The sequence below is a fragment of the Aythya fuligula genome, chromosome 9 (genome assembly GCF_009819795.1).
Source record: "Aythya fuligula isolate bAytFul2 chromosome 9, bAytFul2.pri, whole genome shotgun sequence".
In the NCBI taxonomy this organism is placed as follows: Eukaryota; Metazoa; Chordata; class Aves; order Anseriformes; family Anatidae; genus Aythya; species Aythya fuligula.
In genome coordinates, this window is record NC_045567.1 from 2,341,637 (window position 1) to 2,365,958 (window position 24,322).

Below are 24,322 nucleotides of genomic sequence, written 5' to 3' on the forward strand. Positions count from 1 at the left end.
GCAAAGACAAATCTCTAAAATTTTTAGACCTTGCAGACAGTTTCAATACACAAACTTCTCATCTAGGCTAATAAATATCTTGCACACATGTATCACCACCAAAGACTGACAAGATTTAGCATCAAGCCTACAAAAAGTAGGTGATAATTGGAACCATGCCTGCCTGCTGATAACATAAGTTCATTTACAGATAATATGTTTCTCTGTAACCTGATAGTGTTCATGCAACATTAAGATTTTCTGTAGCCTGTACTGATATTAAATCATCTCCTGCTGCCCCAGGACAAGGTAGCTACAAACACTGTTTTTATGCTGAGATGGTACACTTGATCCTCTTTTAAACCCCAGCCAGTACTCTTACCATGAACTGACATTATGCATCCATCCCTAGCCTGCCTTCTACACCTGGAAGGCTTTTTGTATCTGAAGGCAATATACTGGTGTTTCCTGGAAATGTTCCAGATCCAACACCAATGCAAACTTCTCTTGGTATCATCGTGGCATTTCTTTGTGTGTGGAAGAGCACTTGCGGCTGAGCAACAGCCAGGGATGCAGTAAGCAGGCCAAAGAGCAGTTCCCGTCTCTTTTTTGACCTCTTATCAAGGCTGTCAGAAAAAAAACAGAGCAACTGATTCAAAATCAGCCCCAATGGTTTCCTCCATCCCTGCAGGCAATTGGCAATTTCTTTTTCAGCTTCATTTCAAATTCTATTTGCCCTGTTTTCGTGCTGCAGCTGCTTCCGCAACTACAATGGATGTTACAAATGCTGACTCAAGAGCTTATTTTCTTTTGTTGCTGTTCTTTTTGTCTGGTACTAGAGACACACCTCCTCTTTCCTGGTGCAAATACCACTCGCTCTCCACATCATCCTTCAATCTGTTGTTTCTAATGACAGCCAAGCTAGCATAATTGTCAAATACAGGTTGTGCAGAAGAATTACCGCTTTGGTATCAATAATTAGTTATTGGTATGTACTACATTACAAAATTACAAAAAATTACAAAACATTAACATTTGACTTCTCTTACCAAGCTTTGACTCAAACTGAAATACAGTTTAATGCAAAGACAAAACAAAACAAAAAACAAACAAACAAACAAACAAAAAAAAAACAACACTAAATTTAAGCCATTGTCAGATTAAACTAGAAGCTCTAACCTGTTTCAGAGAGAAATGAATGCATTACCAGGTATAAGAGATAGAAAAGGAACTTTACAATGAGAATGTGCATCAGATATTCTCCATATTCATCAGGGACAGAAAATAATGCTATATTGTAACTGAGAAAATGCTAATTTAACATTAGCAAAGACTTGTATATTGGAGAAACAGTAATCATTGAACTGACTACCATTGATATACATAATTTTGGCTCTATATTAACATACAGATACATGCACAGACATTTCTGTTGTCTTTTCAAGAACAAAAAACTCCTGCCCAACTTTTTTTTTTTTTTAATGTAACATTGAAATATTTTTTTGCTTATGCTACAATTATTCTTGACCATATATAGGTGACGATTAGAGGCCAACTACAGCAATTCTTTAACATTGTTACAGGACAAATTATTTTTCCCGTATCAGTGAAAAAGCTGCAAGAGACAAAGAGGGTAGAATTACAGGTCATGTTATCTAAAGTGAAAGAGTTCTTAAGTGTGGAATATAATAGTCCTCTACAGGTAGAACAAAAGAATCGAAAATACCTGTAGAATGATGAGCTATCAGCACTGGGCCTGATAAAGGAAGAAATATACATGTGTATATATATTTCTGTTTGTATATATACAAACAGACACCTAATGCAGCAAAGAGGATGCCAATTTAACTTTGAAACAGGAGATGACTGAAAGGTCAAAGTAATTAGTTCTATCAACATTATCAACATAATACACGTATACATATAAAATTAAGACTGCAACTCCTGAAGTGTGTTGCCTTTTTTTTTTTTTTTAAAAAAAAAAGAAAAGAGGAGGCAGGGTACAATTACAGTATTAGGTACAGTTACTAACAGTGTAATATGAACTGCAAAGTGCATTTTAACATTCCATTTTGTTGCATAAAATCAAGGAAGTATGCACTGCAACTGATTAGAAGTATAACAAGGCAAAATAGTCCCTTAAATATCAGACAGTCAGGGTGAAGCTTCACTATCCTAAAGAGTCGGAGCATGCAAGTTTCAGCCTGAGCTTATAAACATAGCTAAAATGTATCCATAAAGGGATACATCAATGACCATCAGAAGTATTTAGTGAAAGTTAGATGGTAACAATGAAAGTGTTATTTTTCAACATATAAACTCATACTCCACAGGGTTTTCCTCACTCTTCTATGCACAGCGTTAGGCAGTGAGCAAGGTACAATGTACGAGGGAGCAGCTGATATTTTTAAACTCCCCCCAGAACTGTATGTACTGATCTTTGCTACAGTAAAGCTATCAAACCAGCCAGAGAAATTCTACATCAATGGAATATGCATTTATATAAGGAGGACTAGAAGACTTGCACTCAAGTTAATTACTCACCCTGCACGAATTTATTCAACACAGTACAGTAAATCTGGTGAACAGTAAAATCAACATTTTCTACTATGCCTTTAAGGTAAACATGGGTGACTCAAGAATAAGTAGCAAAACAATAAGCTGATATATTTAGTTTTTAGACAGGTCATGGGCCTGATCCAAAGTCACTCATTACAGTATAAATAAATAACAATTTCACTTAACAGAATAATTTTGTGAGACTTATGTCAGGATGAAGAACAATTCTATTATAAACAAACAGATGTTTAGTTTAGAAAGCTACCTGTTCATCCAAACAACACGCCTCCAGCATCCTTGGCTGCTGAGTATACAGAATAGCCATGCAAATTCAGCGATAAGATCAGTTTCATGCAGTTTCATTCACATGCATCATTCAACAGGCTCTCAGCCTGCCTGTGCTTTGTATTGTTGCACTCTGCATTACTAATAAAAAAAAAAAAAAAAATCAAAGGAAAGCTTACCTGTGCCAGAAGGACTACCTCTATGCCACTGATTTTGAAACAGAGCTATTATGTGCAGAGTTCACAGAAATGCATTCTGGAAACCTCAACTGTTAGCAGTTTAGCAACATGAACCATTTGGGCAAATTCAGCCAGGCCAGGCGGTACCTGTTTTGGTCTTGTTAATTTGCTATTTTTCCTAGAAGTTCAAGTTTCATCTACATTCAGCAGAGAACTTGGAGTGTTTTATCCCCTCTGTGCTTTGAAACAGGGACTTGAATTGTGTCTACCTCATACCCACATGCAAAGCAATGTCTGCTCATCCCAGCCAACATTAACCCAGATTTAGCCTGATTTATAAAACTCCTTAAAATCCCCACTTCAGTATGTTGCATCAAGATTTCTTTCAGGTTGTAGTCTTCCATTTCACTTGGATGAAGCATGCAACTGTCTAGAATAGTGAATGGCAGGCAAACTCGAGCTCTGTAATTGCTCTTTGCAGCCTCTGGTGCCGAAGGCTGAGAGGGAAGGTCACCTGTTCCTGGTCTGCTGAGACCTGCAGCAGGTCCCAGCCACCACTCTGCTTCCCTCTGCCTCACCTGTGTCACTGCTGCAAACTGTGGTATGGACGAGCACACGGTCACCAACTCAACTACCTGAAACTCAATCTCAACTACCTGAAACAGCGACATTTCTGTGACACTGGGATGCTGAGATAACGCAAATCAATACCATGAACCCTACGGAGCTGTGCGCAGTAATGAGTATTTTCTCACATCAGCGGTATTTGCTAATGTTTATAAGATACAGTAACTCAGAACACACTAGTTGCCATGCGATTATGCAAGTAGCACAGAACAGCAAAGTTAAATCTATGTGTATTGGTAATATAGAGTATCCTGGGCTCTGCATATATCCTAACAAACCACTTCCAGATGAAAAAACTGTACACACAACATTGCATCCATACAACAAGCAGCTTTTGGTTTAGGACTTGAAAATAATAAGCACATCAGTATTAGAAATACAGATTTATTTTGTTTTTCCCACAGATCCCTTGATAAGAGACAACATTTCGGTTTTTAATACAAAAACAAAACATCCTTTAATCTAAAGCAAAGTCACCACAGATTTGAGAAAATACAAGAACTGCACTTTATATTTTGCTTAATGAAAGCTTCCAGATGAGGAATTTTGAACTCTCTGCACTTAGTATGTAATACAAATATATCACCTTTTCAACAAATTAGCAAGAAGAGAATCTTAGTATAGAATACAAAATACTAAACAGTTGTGTCATAATAAGCAACAAATTAAGGGACTTGAATAATAGAGTTTCCCTACAGAATCTCTGACATGATTAAATTCAAAGAACTCTGATCCAAACTGAAGGTCAGATAGAGTGAATGTGCTTAAGCAGCACATATTCTTGATTTTATTATGTATAACCTTTGTGTTGGTGAAAGTTCACTAACCCCGTACACATCATACCCAAGCTTTGCCAGGAAAAGCACAGGCACATAAGGAAAATGAAAGTAAAGTAGGAATTTGCATGCACTCAAACCATAAATCTAAATTACCTTTGATGCTATCTAAATCTTCTTCTTGGTCAATTTCAAATATTTCTAAACATTTCTTTCAGTCCTCAACAACACAAATATTTAATTGGGAGAAGATTACAAAAGACACAAGGACTTTATAGTTAACAAACATTGCAACTATCCACACTGCAACTGGCATGGTATTTCTTCCAAGACTGGAGCAATCTGCCCTTGTTTAGTGCTGCTGTATCACTGATATGGTTAGTGTAATCACAAGCGTTCCTCAAGGACGCAGTTGCATATCTCACTGTATGCATGGACAATCATTGAGGCATTCACTATGGAATTTTTAAGTAAGATGTTTGGATTTTCAAATAAGAAACTCTTGCATCCAGTGATAAAATCCGCATACCATAATAAGGACATGGAAAAACAGGCAGGAACAGTGACAAGAGAACTGGGACTAGAAAACAGCTGTGGAAACAGAAGCTCACATAGAAGACCTTTTGTTGAATACATTCTAGAACAATTGTTCCCTCCAGTATATTACAAAGTTCACATTTATAGAAACCATTCGGACTGTAATACATGTATCTGGTGTGGTATTAACCTTCCCAATTTTAATCATTTTTTGTGCTGCTTTAACATCCACCATACTATCAAAAGTCTAGAATAATTTTTACCTTTCACCAATACAGTTAAAACTAGTGGTCACAAAGGAAATTTGGAAGTCCTGTTATAAAACTTGAAACTTGCAACCTGTATGGCTTAGTTATGGGAACCCATTTTCACTCAGGTGCTTCAAATATATACCTTAGTTACAAGTAGGGCAACTGCTATCCACATTTACAATCACATGCATTTGTAATGAAGAATTTTATTCACTTTGAGCATTAACATGTTTTCCTCAACTCAAGAACACACCCAAGCCTGCCCATTGTAACTCAAAGTAGCATTAACATAAATGAGGTAACCCCATCAGATCACCTTATTATCCAAGCTTAAAGGCATTTTGTTGTTGTTGTTGTTTGTTTGTTTTTTTAACAAAAATTAAATATTTAAAGGCACTGTTTAGAAAGCAAACATCTTTTTTTTTTTTTTTCCTTTCTATTTTAGAGGTGGCAATGTCTGTATTTCAAGCTATAGGTGATTACAGAGCTAGCTTCAAGTTGATCAGCAAGGTTCCAGGAGTTCACACTTGGGTCAGGCTAGATTAAGGTGACTTGGTGGAAGAAGTGGAAGAAGCCGCTTTGTTTGTGTAAATACTATCATGTTTACTGTTTAGAAAGCATAAACACCATAATGTTTACACTGGCCCCAAACGCATTTGACTGATCCCTGAACAGAAACCATGTATGTCTTTCTTTCAACAAGTTCAATCCATTCAATAGACTACTTCACACATTATGACCTTCTCTGTGATCTCCAGTGATACCACCCACATCAGCCCTACAGATGGATCATTTGGTACTCTCCAAAAAGCAGTTCATTGCACTGAAAGCCACGTCCCATGCCGACTAGCTGCTTGGCTTCCTTGCACACATGTGTGCCAGACCCTCCTTCCTGAAGCGCCTCCGTAGGGCCCAGCCATGGCACCCCTTGTACTTTGCCCGTTCTGCATCATCACCTCACCTCTGGCCTCGTCCCTATATCCACTGGCCTCACCCATGGAAATGTCTCCGCTCATGGCATTTCAGTGCAGCTACCTGGTATTCCACCAGGCAAATGCACTCTTCTGGAAGGCCAGAATCAATGCTTTGCAATTAGGAGATGAACAAAATGTCTGGCAAGAACATCTACGCAGAGGTACTAACCAGAGAGAACTGCGCTGAGAACTCTGAACACACCCGGCCACGGGCAGAAGGAAAAAAAGCTGCAACAATTAACATGAAGGCAAAACCAAACTTTGGAGAGGGAAGCTGGTGCCTCACAGGGTGCCACCAAGAACGAGGAGTCAACCCGGGATGAGCCAACAAACACAGCCCCCACAGCTTGGGGTGCCAAACCCAGAAACACTGCTGAACCCAGAAACCACAGCAAGGCGCGTACCTCCTCAGACCAGAGCATCACAGCAGCTTCACCACACAAATTCACGTTAGATGGAAAATGTCTATCATTAACATACAGAAAATTTGATGAGAAATTAGGAAACAGCTTGTGATAAAACCTATTTGGTTACCAGTCACTGCTGTGAAAAGTGATTTTTTTTAATGTAAATTTGCTTTTACTGTCACATTTCACTAAAGCAAACCTCACTAAAATATAAATGGAAAGACTACACTAACAGAAGCACGTTGCTTCAGGCACTCTATCCTGAAGTCATTCTTTTGTGCCTTGGCTGACATTACATATCAAGTTTACAACAGCAAAAGGAAGTGAGTTGAAAGACACCACCAAACGATACTTAATCTCCTCCTTTTTCTGGCTAGGTTTATGCACACACAGCTTTTGCTAACACGGAACTAAAATTATGAATAAAAATGTCATTATTTTATACCAAATTCCAGCATAAGCAGTCTGTATATTTATTTTTTGGTTAGGAAAGAAATGCTGAATTTCTTACCGAAGTAACTGCATCAGTATGAAATTAGGCTATGACACAGCCAAACGTGTGCTCGGAACTCAGGATTTGCTGACGGGAATCTCATTTGACAGAAAAGCTTTCTGGGTGCTCCAGTACTCTACAAATGAGATCTAAAACTTGTGGTTATGCTTTAATTATTCTTTCATTTGTTTATTAAATTATAGCACTGATAGTTAATTACTAAACAGAAAAATTAATCAGAAGCAATAATCACAATCCCAAACTTTCAAAAAACAATCATGAGTCATAGCCTAATCTATTAAACTATGAAATGACAAAGCATTTTAAAATTATTAATCTGGAATGACATCTGCCTTCTGTTTTCAGACATTTCACATTACTCTCATTAACTTTTAAGCTTTGTCTGTAACCAAAAGGACTAGAAATTTGTTTCAAAATTAATCAGATCCTCACATAAATTCTCAACTCCATGAATCACAGGTCAGGGAGCATCTTCAACAGAAAGTTCAGGCAGAGGATGAGAACTGATAGTAGTGTTAAAGTCACTGACTCACCATCTTCTGGTCTCCCCCTAAACTACAACTTAAGTATTACATTTCCGAAAGGGATAGTGCTATTATAGTCCAATAGTTGCAACTTCACTCTGATCCACCTTATTTGCAGCAAGGAAGCAGAAGTAATCAGGAACATTAAAATGTAGCAAGTAGCATGGCTTTACACTACCTACCTGCTTCCAGCCCAGCAACTGTCAGTACCCATCTCATAGCTCAAATCATTTTACTCTTAGCCAATTGCAATTTCGCAGATTACATACGTGCTTCAGTTTTTCTGAGTTTGTTGGATCTTGCATTTCAACTACGACAATCAAAGCACACTCACCTTACCTGTTTAATCCGTTAATAATGCTACTGATGTTTTCACGTCTTGCAAAGGCTTTCAGTTCTTGTCCCAAGCCTCTATTTCCTCCAGATTTGGGGCTGTTTAAGAGGTAGGGCACACCTTACTCCTTGTTCTTTGATGAGGAATTTATCCCTCCATGCTACCTATAACTTAAGAAAATACATCTTTTTCTTAAGCCAACTGGAATATCACTAATCATTTTTCTCTTCTCTAAGTGTGAAAATAGCATTTAGTTAGCACCTAAGTGCAAAAGCAAAATTATGAACAAAGCTATCAGTGAACAAGCCTACAAGGCAGAAGGGGATAGAGCTCTTGGCACAGCCAACACAGCACTCGCCAGGACAGCCCTGCCCTTGCCCTGCTCTCTGCTGGGCTCCAGGCTGGAGCCTCAGGTCACTGCAAATACTGGAAATCCAGCCCAGAGCCACAGGCTGACGCTAACTAATGAACTTAGTTTTAAGGTCACCCCAGAAGTTAATCATGTGAAGATCATTAAGGGTAACAATACAAATGCATATTCTTCTCCTCAGCAATTCCGTTCACATCCACAGGTGTTTTAGACAGTAGCTGACGGCAGTCACTGAACAGCATGGGAGCATATTGCGTTAGCAGAGTGTTCTTAAGTTTTCATTAATTATCAGAGGGCAACATGGCCCTCTGTTCCCTGCTAATTCCTCGTTCAACTCTCCATGGTTCAAAAGATTATTAGAAGATTAGACTGATCAGCTACTATACTACAAGCAAGCCAGGATTTTCTGTCATGGAAAATTCATAGGTTATTTTTGTTTTGCTTTCTCCATTGGTCAAGCTAGAGAGAAAAGGATGGTCTTCTACAATACATGGCAAAAGCGACTGGCAGCATGTCAAAACCTGTCAGAGCCCACAGTAAATGCTGCCCACTGGTGAGCTCCCGGCCTTAAGGAGGCACGCTTGCTGCAGCGGAGCATAAAGCAGCCCAGTGGTAGGGCGGCGTGAACGCTTGTCTGTACAACTAGAAGAGGATCTGGAGAACACAAAGGTCGTTCGCTGGTACTGTTGCTCTTAATTAGGCCAGAAGAAAATGTACAGTTGTAGCTGCCAACTGTCATTTTAAATCATGTTTGGAAGAGAAAAAAATATATTTCTCCACAAATGTTGTGTAACTAAATTACTCAAAACCTCAGCCATGGCATTCGTATGGTTCAGAGACAGCTTCAGAGAAGATACCATTTGACCAGATAAGTTTGAGTATATCCTGTAAGACTTGCATGTCCTGCATTTGTACAAATCTAAGACAACTCTCTGGAGCTGTAAGTACATTACAAGGATTCAAAATATAAAACTGAAAAAATACTTTAAGTGAGCAGAAGGGCTGCTGTCGATCCATCAGCACTGCTTGATGGTAAGAAAGGTAACAGCATGATGCACTTGCAATAAGACAACAGAACACAACCTTTCCTTCCTGTTCACAACAAACCTTAAGATAAATGTTTAACCCTAAATCTTAATTTACTTCTGCACAGTTCATTAATGTGCTACATCCATTATCTGGAAAAAAAGTAAAATAAAATTTACAGAAATCAGGTTCAGAATATACTTCAGCTTTAGGTTAGGCTTTAAAATTTATTTCAGAAGACCTAGTTACATAGCTAAGACTTTTCTGTAGCCAAACTGAGCTCTTATTCTAAGCCAGAAAAAAAAAAAAAAACACCTTGAAGATAAAATATTATATTAGTGAGTACTAATTATTTGAATAGCTTATGGATTTGACATCATGTCAGATCTTGACTTCAAGGCTAGCTAGCTCTTCTAAAGATAAGTTATAGCTTACTCAGGCATTCCAGATTTCCTGCAGCACCCGTTAGCAAAAGCCTGCCATCTGAGTTTTGTGGGAGTCCAGCCTAGCTCATGAAAATGATTTCTTGTGATCTCCAAGTCTATTAATCCTCTACTTACTTTGTTATGTTCAAGGGTTCCCTCAACTGTAGATTTACCTCCTAAAACACTATTTCGTCAACGCAACCAAGGAACCAGTATCACCAGGAAAAATGAGCAAAAAGCATCTTGGGGGTTGGAGGAAAGACTGCTACAAATCAGCCTGTCCTCAGCTCCTATCCATGCTGATTCAGATTAGTTTTAACACTTGTACTATCTGGGCTTACTTTTTAGCTATCTAACCAATACGTTCCAGCAAGCTTTATACCACATAATAAAGCAGCCATCAGAAGTGTTTCCCCACTAACAGTTGATAACACGTCACTTGCAGGTAACGTTAGGCACTTGCAAGTGATCTTGTAGCCTTGCTCTTTCACATAGGTGGCATTGTAAGAATGCAAACCAGACAGGATTTTAGCACAGCTTAGTAATATATTCTAATTTAAACGCTAACACTTTATCTTGTTCTAGAAACATTTCATCTCATTTTATAATAACCATGACAGTCAGCCTGAAAGGTATAGCGTGACCAAACCGTGAGAGGCAACTAAAATTTTGCCAGGCTCACTTTTAATAGAATGGTTAGAAAGAAGAGTCAAAGTAATTCCCATATAAAATAATTCCCACTGCAATGGCATTTCCACTTGTACATTTTGGATAACGTTGATGAAACTGCATTTTACTTTATCCAACACACTACAGAGTTCTCAACACTAACTTATAGAGGATATGTATTTTCCATGTATGTTCAGTGATACATGATCCTGTTATTGCTGTATCTGCAGATATGAAATTCATTCGAAGAGTTGAAGATATATAGATAGCAATGATTAAGATGAGCAAGAATAGAAGCTTTTAGAAGGACTGTCCAACAGGCCTTGAATTAGTGAAGTAGTTATCTGTGGATACAATTCCAAGCAAATGATAACTCTTTTAAACCAATGAAATCATTGATAAGGCTTAAATTTATTCACATGTTATAACATTTTGCTAGTTCGGGATGTAAAAAATATTCTGGCCCACAAAATTGAATAGCTGATATAGATGACAACAAGCAAAGCGAAATAGATGTTTATATTCAGTTATGAATTATTTTCTCACTTAACTACATCATGATACCAAAGGGGAGAATGAAAGAGAAGATGTGGGATCAGAGCCAAGTCCTGATGCCAGCTATAAAATGGTAAAACTCCCAGTAGTTTCAAATATATCTTGGTTCCATACATCAAGCTTGAAGGAAGTAGTAACACTGCAGAAGCAAAATATTCAGGTCAATGGCAATAGAGGATTTCTTATTATTTTCTATTGACCTACCTTTTGGTTAGGAAAGAACAGAATCACTTTTGCCTTTGTCATAAGGGGATAAATTCACCTATCAAGAAATAGCAAGACACATAGGGAAAAAATGGAAGAAAGGAAGACATGAAGCTAGAAGAAAGGCTTTATGAACAAGCAAGACAAAAGTATTCTAAAATATAAAAATTCCAGAACATAAAAACCTATGAGGAAACATCTCATTAGAAAAGAAACAGCTAGTTCCTGAAGCTCACGCAAATCCTTTAAATTAGCGTTCAGGTAGATATAATCTTGTTGATAACATATGGCCTAATATTTCAGCTCTACTGCACGTTAATGCTTTTAATAACCCATTCTGAAACCTACCAATGATTATTAACAAGTTGAAGGGCAAATATACTTTAAGTGAACTAAGCTGGGCAATACCAGGTCCAGCACCAAATTTTTTTCCTAGTACCTATTATTATTAATAAAGCATCTGCAAGAGAACCCTGTAAGTGGGTTGATAATCCTTTTCCCATCAAAAGCACACATGTACAAGCACATGACCTGCTTTATGCATAATTTATTGCTGAGGCTTAGCAATACCAGCCTCACTGATAAGCAATTGTGATGTACTACCTTTCTTCTCCTCAGAAACCTGTGTGTAATAGCTGTAACTAAGCACATATGCAAAAAAATCCAGAAATTCATCAAGTAATTTATATTTAGAAGTACTGAAACAGATAAAAAGATAGTAAGGTACAGAAGGTCATGACCGCATTTGGTATGAATCAAAGCTGAAGTCACGTAATCAATTTATCACAAAACAATATACCAGATAACAGAAGTCACCCTTCCTGTTTCATTTTACAGCCCTTCTTTAGTTGTGTAGCTACAGAGATACTTAAATATCCCTTAAGTGGTTTGATGTGACTATAATGCAGATCTGGTTCCATTAATAAACTAGATCGATCTCTTGATTAATATTCAACTTGATCTGACTAATACCAGTTTTGATTTTGTGTTAATATCCCTTTGCATACCACAATGTGATCACTGGTCAGCTGTTTGCCCAGTGAACGTCAAGAAAGCAAGAAACAAGTAGCAAAAAGATCATAGAATCACCTGAGCTGGACAGGACCCACAAGGATCATCAAGTCTAACTCCTATGTATACAGGCAACTCATTTTTATTTGCAGAAGCTGTGCACAAGGAAAAAAAACTCAAGTCATTGCTGCCTTGTAATAACACCAGATTCCCAAAGAATATATCACCTAACGCACTCTCGAAATTACTCAAATGTTTAAATTTTGCTTCATCAATAGTCTTTAGCACTTAAGGAGGTTTATTTGCATAAAAAAAAAAAAAAAAAAATGCTTGCAGGACTAAGACTATCTAGATTAGTCCTTAACAGCATTTACTATTGCAGTTTTTTACCCATCTCATTTTTGCTTAATTCTTCCATTTACATTTTATTTTAAACCTTCAAAGCAATATTCAGGACCAGGTATAATTTCAGCCTGTGCCCCTTCATTCTAGACAACTTGACTACATACCACAGGCACAGATTAAAACTAGAGCTTGCCGGAATACACGTTTTTATGGTTTCCATGAACAATGCAGTGTGTTCAAAGGTCAGCCAGCTAATCTGACAACCATTTTCATGGCTATATATGGAAATCTGACTTCAAGTAATCATACAATCTGGTGTGACTACAGCAGCCACACAAGTGATAAGCCCTAAGCACACCTTGATATTACATGAAACTCCTTGGGTGTTCAAGAGGGGCTTGGTGCGCCATCTTGGCTACAACTCCTCTGACCACCAAACCTGCCTGTGCAATGCTCGTGTCTCACAGTTCACGAGGGCATCAGGGAATGTGTGTGTGAATTTAAATGATCAATACAATTACTTGTATCTAGCTGCAAGAGACAGACAAGATTTAACTGGGGTCCCTATAGTGACACAGGGGAGCATCTCATATACATCCACAGAGCGGATGAGCCCCAACACAAACAGTACTTCTACCTCAGAATTAAATAACTGAGGGAATAAGACAACAAACACACTCTTGTGTTCTGTTCGTCCAAGGCAAAGTCAGCGTTTCTTAGTGTCTCAAACTAAGTACATTGACCTGCAGAGGTACATGGTAAAGAAGCAACAAAAGCAAAAACAGATAGAGACCTGGGTGTGGAAGCGTCACACAACTATTAAGTGATAGGACTACCCATGGGCAAGGGGAAAGGCAGCTTTGGCATAACTCCTGTTAATGCCCCATACACTGGATTTGATACTTAGCTCTACCTACCTGCATCAATTTCCCTGAGTTCTGCAAGCTGTGAGCTCTGCACACCCAAGACTCATTTAAAAAATGAGTAAAGAAAAAACAACATGGCCTAAGAGCACATGACTTTCATTAGCATCAAGTCACTCTCTCCAGCTGGAAAAACAGCTCCCTCTCCTTTCCATCTCTTCCCTCTCCATCTCCTGGGGGTAAAGATGACATTAAAAAAATGGGATAAGGAAAAAGCAAGGAGACAAACTAAGAGTTTATTGAGCTGCTTATTGCGTGCTCAAGAAAAGTAAGCAGCAAAACTGGGTGAATCTTTTGAGGGTTTGAGGAGTGCTAGGTTTTGCAAGTGCAAAATGTTTTCCAGGGAACATCCAGAAGACTTCTTGCCTCCTGAGGAGGCAATAAGGTCATTATGGGCACTGAAGAGTCTTGTAATACCCAGTCAGCAGGAAGAACTTGACAGTATTGCCCAGAATGGAATGGATGGGGCTTTGAAACCAGGAACAAACAGAAGCTTCTAACCTCATGCCCAGTGAAGGATGGAAAACAGCGATTTCCCTTTAGGGAAGTGCTATGAGTAGTTATTACAGCTGGGTGGGAAAAAAAAAAAAAAAAAAAAAAAAGCCTGAATTTGTAGTTTGTTAAACACTCGAAGGAACTGCACTTCGAAATTCTATAGCATTCTGCCTACGACAACTGACATCATGCCTACAATACCTATATTAATAGCATCTCACTGGTGACTTAGGAGACTTACATGCAAAAGTACTTTTGTTTTTTTCCAATTCAGCACTGAGCAAATCCCACTTATGCAGTGTAAATGAAGAAATAACATCGTATAATACAATAACTTAATCCTATTTCTTCAGATGGAAAGCTGAAGAATAATACATCCTGTTCAGACTCCTCTACCGTCCCAGCAGGTGCCCCGCCATCTCTCCTAAATTTACCAAGGATTATGTCTCTGGGATTTTAACTCATCAAATTAGCAAGCAGTGCAAGTCACACCTTTCTTAGCCAAGAAGGCTTTCTTCCAAGCCTGTCCCATGCTTGGACGTTTGCATTCAGAACGCTGTTTTAAAGTTGTCTTAAGAAGTTTTTCTTGATCTGAATCACACAGAAAATTCTCTGTTTAAAATAAAACCCAGACGGACCTGGTCTTCCTAGAGCATCAAAGCATTACTTAAAGCACGGAAAGCTGTATGGATTTTGCTTTCTCTCTAGAAATTACTCTTAAAAGGTAATTATTACTATTAAAAGGTAAATATTTTATGAAGTCAGGTAGCAGAAAACGCTACAATATTTATAAAAAAACAACAAAGATAAAACCCAGTTACGTCTTATAGCTTCTTGAAGCCCCCCAGCCCCTTCCTATGCCAGCAACCCCTAAAAAACCAACGCAGCTTATTATTTTTAATTAATCAGTGCGTTTATCAGGACGCGACCAGCCGCCTGTTCAAGGAGCCGGCCAGCAGCACCCCCCGCAGCCGCAGGGGCTCCCCCGCTCCCTACCTGAGCCGCCGCCGCCCGCTCTGCCGCCGCGCCCCGCGGGGCACGCGCCACCTGCTGCCGGCGGGCGAGGCGGGGCCAATCAGGAGGGCGGGGAGAGCGGACGGGCAGCTCCCGCGGCCAATGGCAGGGCGTGAAGGGAGTAGGGGCGGGACCACCGCGTCCCGCCTCACGCCTCGCCCGGCAGCGAGGGCGCCTGAGGGGAGCGGGGCCGCGTGTGGCGGGGCCGGGCTGGGCCTCAGGGGGCGGGGAGCGGCTGTGGCGGCGCCCTCGCGGCCCGGCGCGAAGCGGCTGAAGGCGGAGCGCCGCCGGGGGGCGCGGGCGAGCGGCCGGCTGGCGGCGGAGGCGGTTTGGGTGGAAGCGGGAGGCATGGCGGAGCAGGGCCTGGAGATGGCCTCCATGATCCCCGCGCTGCGGGAGCTCGGCAGGTAGGCCGCGGGGGACCCGGCCCCTGCCCGACTGGGGCCCTGGGGAATGGGGCGCGGGGCCCGGCCCGGCCCGGCCTGGCCTCTCGCCCCCGCCGCTGCCCCGTGTGGTACATCCCGCACCGGGTTTACTTTCTGTCCTGTGCCTCGCTCGGGATGGATGCGAACTGCGCTTAGTCAGAAGCGTGTGTTGTCTAAGTGTCGTCTGCTGCTGCCCGAAAGAAAGCAGCTTGCTGCTGCCTCGATTCTACCTCCTTTTATTTAATTTTTTTTTTTTTGTGGTCCTTGAATTTCTTTCATTCCCTTCAATTTTGCCACTTAAAAGGCCTCATAATCCCAGGAGCAGTACTAGTAGCATTCTGCAGGTGGCCAAACTGGAGGGGAGGGAGAGAAGCTTGTGGCAGCGCTGAAAGCTTGGAGCTTGGGTTCCTTGCTCCTTGAGGTAATGTCATAAAAAGCCCATCTCTTGTGCTGGGTAGGTAGAGCACATACAAAATAACACTTTGCATCACTTTTGCTCAGCTTGTAAGGAAGATAGATAGCTTAGAGCTAGACAGACACCTGAGTTTATCACAAGCATGCTAGGAATCCATCCCATATGGCCTCTGCTGAAGCCATCCACAGTGTGTGTGGCATGTTCCTGCCTTTGCCGTAATCTTCATTGTGTGATGTGAAATGAACCTACTTACCTCTGAGACTTCAGTGTGAATTACCATAGGGTCATTTGCTACACATGTTCTGACTGATCAAGACCTGCTGCTCTCCAGCTCTGTTGAAAGAAGCTGCGCTGGGACAAAGATTAAACCCGTATAGGAGCATTTCATGACTGGGGCACGTATATGCTCCACGCATACAGAGAAAGAGAAGTATTTGTCTCTAGAATTCTAATGGCAGCATAAAGACCGCAGCTTATTCTGTGGTAGTCAACTAGTTCACAAAGAGCTACAGTTGGATATTGAAAATTTGACCTTAAAAAAGTACCTGACATGGTAATCACCTCAGCAGTTGCTGTTGATACCTCTTACCCTGCATACTGGTAGCTAATAAGCTGAATAATTTTGTTAATTTCCAAAGTGAAAAGGGTACTCAATTTTATTTTTCTGCCTGAAACCTTTTGGGGCAGGAAAAAAAAAACTGTTTTGCTTTGTGGTGGTGGGTATAATAGGTCAGAAGTGTGTTTAATGTATATCAAATGTAGTCGCATAATAAAATTAAATAATTTTCAGCATTTCATACAACTTTGTGTGTATGAAAAATAAGGGGAGAGAAGGACATGTAATATGCTGGTTGCTAAATCAAGAAAACCATCTGCATTTATTTTTGAAGACATCTGAAAGAGAAAATTACCTGTTTCTGTGTTTAACTCCGTATTATTTAATGTTTTAAAATTGATAACATAATGTACTTTTAATTTTAGTGCTAGTCCAGAAGAATACAATACAGTTGTTCAGAAACCAAGACAAATACTCTGCCAGTTCATTGACAGAATTCTTACAGATGTAGATGTGGGTAAGTATTACATCCCTATCTTTCAAATTGATAAATTTTAAACGTGGTTTACAGTTTAAGGAATCTCCCTTCTCTCCAAGTTACATCTCACTTCAACAAATGTTAGTAGTTGAAGTATTTGCTTTTGAGATACAAAGTGACTTCAGACAAATGTATAATTGCCCCACCCAAAAAAAGACAGCCTGTTCTTAAGTATTGTTTTTAAATATATAAGTATTGTATTTTATCTTTATCATGTAACTTTTCTGGTTAACTGCTGTCTAAATCTGGGATAGTTTCCTTCTTGTGCTCTCTAAGTAACCTTGGGGAATTTGGATAAATGTGATGTGATTCAGATACTTGCTTAAAGGGAGCTGTATAGCAGCACTAGATATCTCTAATATTTTGTTAAACTTGATTCTGTAAGCTGAAGTTGAAACTTAAAAACTTTGATTTTTGCAGCTTTAGAATAATCATCGGCATTTTTTTCTACAGAGATCATAAATCTAGGAAAACATTATTACAAATTAAACTGTTAACTATTTGCTATTTTGCACTAATCAAAGAGCTGGATGTAGTACTAACTAAATGAATGGAAGTAGTTTTAATGAATAATACTTATTATGAGCAATTTATATTTTACTTCATACAGTTTGGTGTCATGTACAGGGTTTACAATAACCACAAAATGTTTTTCATGGACTAATATGGTACATTTCAGATTGATAACTATACAGCTTTGATACAGTATCATAATATTTTATATAATAAATTTCTTCATCTCCTGTTTTAGATGTGAACAAAATTCGTGAAATTGGTTTATTGCAATGCTAATTCAGATTTTTTTTTTTCTTTTTTTTTTTTTTTTTTAAAGTTGCATTGGAACTCATTAAGAAATCAGATTCACAGCCAAGTTCTGTGATGTTGCTAGATTTTATTCAACATATCATGAAATCTTCCCCCCTTATGTTTGTAAATGTGGGTGGAAATCAGGAGGAAACTGAATGCAGTTCCATTGGTGAGTTTGAAAGTGTTTGTATTCAGTTTTGGTATTTACAGGATTTAAATTTTCTGCTGATGTATTCATACAAAAGAAAATAGGGAAAAGAAAAATTGGTAAGTTTGCCATTACCTATGAATCTTATGATAGACTTTTATTAAGTGAATTGATTTGCATATGTCATAATGGTAATTTATGAGAACTGAGCTTGACCTTATTCAGTACTTTTGCTTAGTAATTGTGATACCGCCCAGCTAACGTTGGTAAGATATCCTATACAAATAGTTATTGCCTGAGGGGTTTTTTGAGGTGGAAAAAAATGTCTGGAACTACCCATTCTAAAATCAGTCTTCTCTTCCTGCCCACAATCCCTTCCTGGTTTTCAATAAGATCTCCTGATGAAATGTCCCTGAGAAAGCTTTCTGTTTACGAAGCTTACATGTTTTTCTCAATGAAATTTTTTATTCTTTTATTCTCTCTTTTTTTTTTTTTTTTTTTTTTTTTTCCGATGAATAATTTGCTCTCAAGGATGTGCTTTTTAGTAGGAGGCATTGTTTTTTGTCTTAATAGTTTTCTGAGTGCTGTTTCTTTTCATTGTCCTAGAATTTAGTAACTGGATCATAACGAGGCTTCTTCGAATTGCTGCAACTCCAAACTGCAACACATTGCACAAAAACATCTGTGATGTCATTTGCTCCTTACTTTTTCTGTTTAAAATGAGGGGTTGCTCCATCTTTGAAATACTGACAAAAGACTTGCTACAGCTTTTCCAAGATTTAATCTTCCTGCATGAAAGAGATGTACGAAAGCATCTCTGGGGAGATGTGCTGATATGGCCGGTGACTGTGAAGAGATTTTCAAGCAATATAAGTGACAGTGTGGGATATTTAAAATCGGCACCATTAGAGCTGATGGGTATGCCTAATGTAGACTGTTTGGAAGTTATCTTATTGTCTATCCTGACGCATATTGTTGCAGATGTTTTTTTTGTAAGACAAGATACTATTCTCTGGGGGATAGGTTGCTCCCTGTTGGAGTATGGTAGTCCAAAAGTTAAAGCTTTGTCAGTGAAGTTTTTAATAAAATTAATCCATTTGGGAGGACCTCCAGAACAGCTGGCCAGTGTTTTCTTCACAGTCTTTTTTGGAATTCTACAATCAGCACCTGAAATGGATATTGAAGAATCAGAACTTTTTGAAGAACCGCTCTTACTGTTGGTGAGGACACTATTACCTTTTGAAGCAGATTCTTACAAAAATATTGAACCTGTCTACTTGAACTTGCTACTAGAGAAGCTTTGTGCATTGTTTGAAGGAGATGTATTTAGGTGTCTTCATTCTGAAAAGCTGAAAGCTGCTTTTTGCCATATACTGCAATATTTTTTGGAGTTTGTTCCACCTGGCTATGAATCTGCCTTACAAGTGCGAAAAGCCCATATCAATACCATCTGCAGTATTTTTGTGAATGTGCTTGGAACTCAGGAAGAACAAGAGGTAGGTTGATTTTAGAAACTGTTCGTGTTAATAGATAATGTACATAACCTTATCTGTGCAAAGAAGAAAATCCAAGAAATATTGTTGTAGTTGGATAATTTGATTGGTATTCCTCCTTGTTACTCAGCTGTTTCATGTATTTTTATAGGTTAGAATTCTTTAACATAGCTGAACCCTATCTTTTTGAAATATATTAAGCTAGTGAGAGGCTATGCAGGCACAAGTATCTATTTACAACTGTATTATACAATGGGGCTAAGGCACAGAATAGGGTTAAACAAGGGTAGCTTAACAAGTAATTTCCCTTCATCATATGAGCTGCTTTTCCTTTCTAATTCTATGCGTTGTCATACTTTTTAGAGACAGGGAGACAGAAAGGTTTAATTTAAAATAATGAGATGTGGGTGTGCTGGGTGTTCTGTCTTAACCCATGCACCTACATGTATATTGTATCTGTTGTTTTTTAAACTCATGTCTATTTTGATGGCTTCAGTAGCCAGGTACTATGGCAAGAGCTGGGAAACAGCTGAACGAGCTGCATTGTCTCTGGTGGGAACTTCATTCATTGTGTAATTAAGGTTCTTGTACAGAAAGGTTTTTAAGACTTTGATGTTACCATAACGTCTCAAAATTTTGTGTTTGATGTCAGAAATAATAATATCATGTCTTTGGGAAGTAAGGCATAACACAAATCATGGTACTTCTCTTGTTTGTACATTTCAGTATCTGGTTAGTCCACTTTATGCAGCATTAAAAACACGGACAGAAGAAATATTGCAGGAACTTCATCAGAATCAGCTGGATACTTCTGATACTGATGGGTGGAGCAGCAGCAGTGATGAAGTTCCGGAGAAAAGACAACGGCTAAGCCTATCTACACAGCGTCCAAAGAAATCACCTACACCAGTAATGTATGACACTTACTCAGTAACCACTTAATACTAATTTAACTAGAGAATAATAAGAAATGCTTTTTTTGTTTGTTTGTTTTGAGGCAGTTTTTTTGTAATAGTCACATTGGAAGATGTTTGGAAAAGGTCTCAATGATCTTTTGAAAGATCTGAATCTACAGATGACTTTTAAGTTAAACTTCAGTTAAAGAGACTGCATTTTTATTTTATTGTGTTTAATGTGAATTATTTTAATTTCTACACATTAAAAACAGAAATGCTGAGAGAATATACAAAGAGTGGTAGAATCTTGTACATAGCTGAGTACATAGCATAGTTGACCTGGACTTGCTCAAAACAAGTCAAGTTAAATCAGGTTATCCAGGGGTGGCCAAACCCAGTTACATTGGCCTCTTGTGTTTTGCTTTAGCTCTCTGATTATCTTGCACTTGTTTCAGCATATTGATCTCTTTCTTGTATTTGGGCACTCAAAACTGGCTCCAGCATGCTGTCTGTACTCCAGATGTGGGGATTGGCCTTTGCTCTTGATAACACAGCCCAATATGCAGTTGACCATCTTGGCAACAAGGACACAGTGGTCTCTCCTATTCAGCTTCCCACTGGTCCACTATGTCAGTTTCTACAAAGCTGCTTGCTGTCTCTTGCCGTCTTCTCCCTTATGTGGTTAGAAATGGATTTAGGGAAGAATTTCCCAGGGACTGAAGTTAGGCTGGCAGGGCTATAGTTGGGAGTGACATTTGCCTTTTTATATAACATCAGGAAACACCCTGGTTGTCATAACATTCTAAGGATGGTAAACTAATACCTTTATAGCTTTTCAGATAAGTCTGATTTGCCTCATGTTTGAGTTTAGAATTAATATCTTGTTCTCCAAAAATGCTCATATAAGCTAAAGTTTCATTTGTTATTTTCTTAATCCTCCAGTCCTGTATCTAACATGGATTAGATCTATTTTTGCTGTTATGTTTTCTCTCTTCTGGTGGTGGTGTGGGCAGGTGGGAACCACTGAAACACACCCATATGTTTGAAAATAATATGGTCAAATTACAGACTTAACCCAGTAAACATGAACTTGAAGAGCACACTATGGAATGCCATCACAAAGAAAGCTGCATCCTTAATACTTATCCTCGAGAAAGAAATTGTGACAGCGGATATCCTTCAGATTGTAGAAGGAATTACTGTAATTCTCCGACTAGCTGCTTTGTGCATAGTTCACTGTTCTCCCCCAACAGATTCTACCAGGTAAAGGTACCAAGGTGAAAATGAGACCAATAGTTTATTGTAACTGTTATGATCTGTGTGGATTAGTTTAATACTTGCCCCATGTCTCAGGACAAGTATCAGATAAGTCCTGCATATTTTGAAGAGGTACAATTATATGTCACCTTTGCTTAAAAGCATTACAGTAGTAAATGTTTATAGTCTGTTACATTGATCGTATGATTTCTATTTTTAACAGTATAGATCATAAAGTAACTCATCCGTGTAACACTGACACATGCAAGAATACTCCAAGCTCCTCAGATTCTCTGGTGAATATACAGTTCATATGGATTTCCTCTGATTTTATCACAAGAGTAGTGAAAGTCTGTAGGAGCCTGTTAGAGGCTGCTACGCAAATTATTAACCTAGAACAAGTGGTTGACAGAATAGTGAAAATCTTTGATGCTTTGCTGTATGCACAAGGTGAGAAATCATTTAAAATCGTATGTTTTTTGTTGGTTTTGTAAACTAAGAACACATCTGACTAAATTGGTTTGTTGTACTGAAATTACACATCTTGTGTTAGAACTCTGTACAAAAATGGTTAAATTAAATAATAATAATAAAAAAACAATTTTTCTCTATTTAGGGAGCTTTCTTTTTATTCCTTTTGAATGTGATTTACAAGTCTTTGAAATGAATTTTCAACTAGTTTCCTTCTTAAAATGCACAGAGACAGCATGCATTACTACCTCTATTACTACCTCTGTTTCACTTAAAGACTTCATAGCTTCTAACCATTTTCATCAGAACTTGGCATGCTGGAAGTGTATCTAAACTACAAAGAACCTGTGTGGGTGGGTTGGTTGGTTTGGTTATTTTTTAAAGCAGCTAGTAATATGGGGGACAGAGTCTTCTAAGAATAATGTTGTTTTGTGAGTTCAGCTTAGTAGCCATCCCAAAATCCACCTGAGTTTTCATACAAATCCAGAGATGGCAGAGTTGTATTCATTCCGCTCACACATTACCTGCTGCCACTTGATGAAACGTTTAGATTATTTTCATGTAAGACTGTATTATATTCTATGTATAAAATGTAGGGTATCAACCCGTAATGATACCATTATTTCTTGATTGAAAAAAAAATCTGTACTAAATTAACATAACGTGCATCTATACAGAGCTTACATAAAAACGTGTCATGTGTTGGATTTTTTTTTCTAGTAAAAATTCCACTGAGTGATCAGATTCTTGACAATCTATGTGGAATGCTTTCTTTGCCCTGGATTTGCAGCCATCCTGACGATTCTTTTAAAACATCTGCTTTTGGGATTGATCCTCTAGCTTTGAGTCAGAAAACTGCACAGAGTTTCTGTAAGTATATTGAAGTGTATAAAACCTATTATCTCTCAGGAAATTATTTTTCTTGTCCCTTTATGATTAATAACAATATTCAAATTTTAAGTCAAGTAATTACCTGCTTTATTTTTCTCTTTAGCACCCCAAACTCAGTCATACTGTGTGTTCCTCCTGTCTCTCTTCCCAAAAAACATATGTTTGGATTGGAGAAAATCCATTTATCATTGGGCACTACAAAGTCCTCATGAAGTAATTCGGGCTACTTGTGTTAAAGGATTCTCTCTTCTGCTTCATCCTCGAGGCATGAACTCCTGCACTGTGATTCCCAAAGCTCTTTGTATGTATTAATGCATCTTCTCTTGCAAGAAGAAACCACACATGTTAGAACTATATTATAAGCACTGAAACAAATATTTGTTTTTTATTTTAATTTCTATTTCATCCAGGTTTTTTATTTTTATTTCTATTTCATCCAGAATTTACTAGGCTTTGATTTTAGAAAGTATAAAATATATCAACAGAATGTGTGTAAATGAATGTAGACTAGAATTCACTTACTGTGTCTGTATACAAATTACTTTGCTAGTGTAGGACCCCATTTCTAAACAATAATTTTAAACTAAGGAGAGGTAAGGGGGGTGTCTTTGTCACTAAAATATTTGTCCATATGTCTTTTAAAATCTTTATAGTTTCTCTTCCTTTTGTATATACTTCTTGCTCTTCTCTGTTCTATTGTCTGTCGTCTTCACTTTCTCTGGAACATACCAGACTCACTATGCCCAGTGCAACTTCAACCATTTAAGAAAAGTTGGAAATTATTTGAAAAGTAAAAAAATAATCTAGTGAAGCAGATCCTTAAATTGTCCAAATAATACATCCAGTATAGTTAAAGAATTTAGACAATGTAGGAAGTAAATTTCTAGATAAGCGATCTATTAAAATGTTTTCATTTTTGTTTCTATTTCAGAAATCAAATCAAAGATGAGTCTGAGCTAGTCAAGGTGGCTTGTGCTGCTATAGTTGGAAAATTATCTTGCTGTCTTTCTGGTACATTCAGTGTACAACCTCCTTCAGCAGACTCTAATATTAGGAACGTTACTTATGGTATCTTATGTAGCAACCTTACTGTGACTTCTGCTCATGACAAAACTCATTCTGTGCAAGCCTGTGTTTTCAAGCCATTTCTTACTCTTCTTGAGAACAAAGTATCCAGTTCAGTAAAACTAGGTATGTGAATTTATTTTTACTGCGCTTCTGTACAAAGTTATGTTCCACTCTTTCTGTACCTTTTTCCGTTCTTTTTTTTCTATTATTATTTTTTTGTAGCTAAGACAGTGCTTGAAATTTGGTATTTCAGTTGATACCAAAGCTAATGTTAGATATTGTTGTGACATTCTTTTTAAATTACCGTGCTTAATTTTGTGGCTATGTCCTAGGAATTGTGGCTATGTCTAGGGAATGTAGTACTTGGTAAAAGT

The 24,322-nt window shown here is 38.3% G+C and overlaps 2 protein-coding genes across 4 annotated transcripts in view; one reads left to right on the forward strand and one right to left on the reverse strand.

Moving 5' to 3' along the window:
- The window catches only part of PLS1 (plastin 1), a 40,055-nt gene extending 25,066 nt beyond the window's left edge, over positions 1-14,989 (reverse strand). For 2 of the 3 annotated variants that reach the window (XM_032193759.1, XM_032193757.1), the window contains exon 1: positions 7,086-7,125. The gene's annotated coding sequence lies outside the window, so the exon portion shown is untranslated. Of the gene's footprint in view, positions 1-7,085; positions 7,126-14,965 lie in introns of those variants that run through there. The other variant, XM_032193758.1, reaches the window with a different exon arrangement.
- A 328-nt stretch (positions 14,990-15,317) lies between these two features.
- The window catches only part of ATR (ATR serine/threonine kinase), a 40,413-nt gene continuing 31,408 nt past the window's right edge, over positions 15,318-24,322 (forward strand). The window contains 10 exon segments of the mRNA XM_032193338.1: positions 15,318-15,390; positions 16,805-16,896; positions 17,750-17,893; positions 18,479-19,368; positions 20,092-20,279; positions 21,330-21,524; positions 21,742-21,968; positions 22,710-22,859; positions 22,984-23,185; positions 23,812-24,071. Coding sequence (XP_032049229.1) covers positions 15,332-15,390; positions 16,805-16,896; positions 17,750-17,893; positions 18,479-19,368; positions 20,092-20,279; positions 21,330-21,524; positions 21,742-21,968; positions 22,710-22,859; positions 22,984-23,185; positions 23,812-24,071 — 2,407 coding nt within the window. The 5' untranslated portion in view covers positions 15,318-15,331.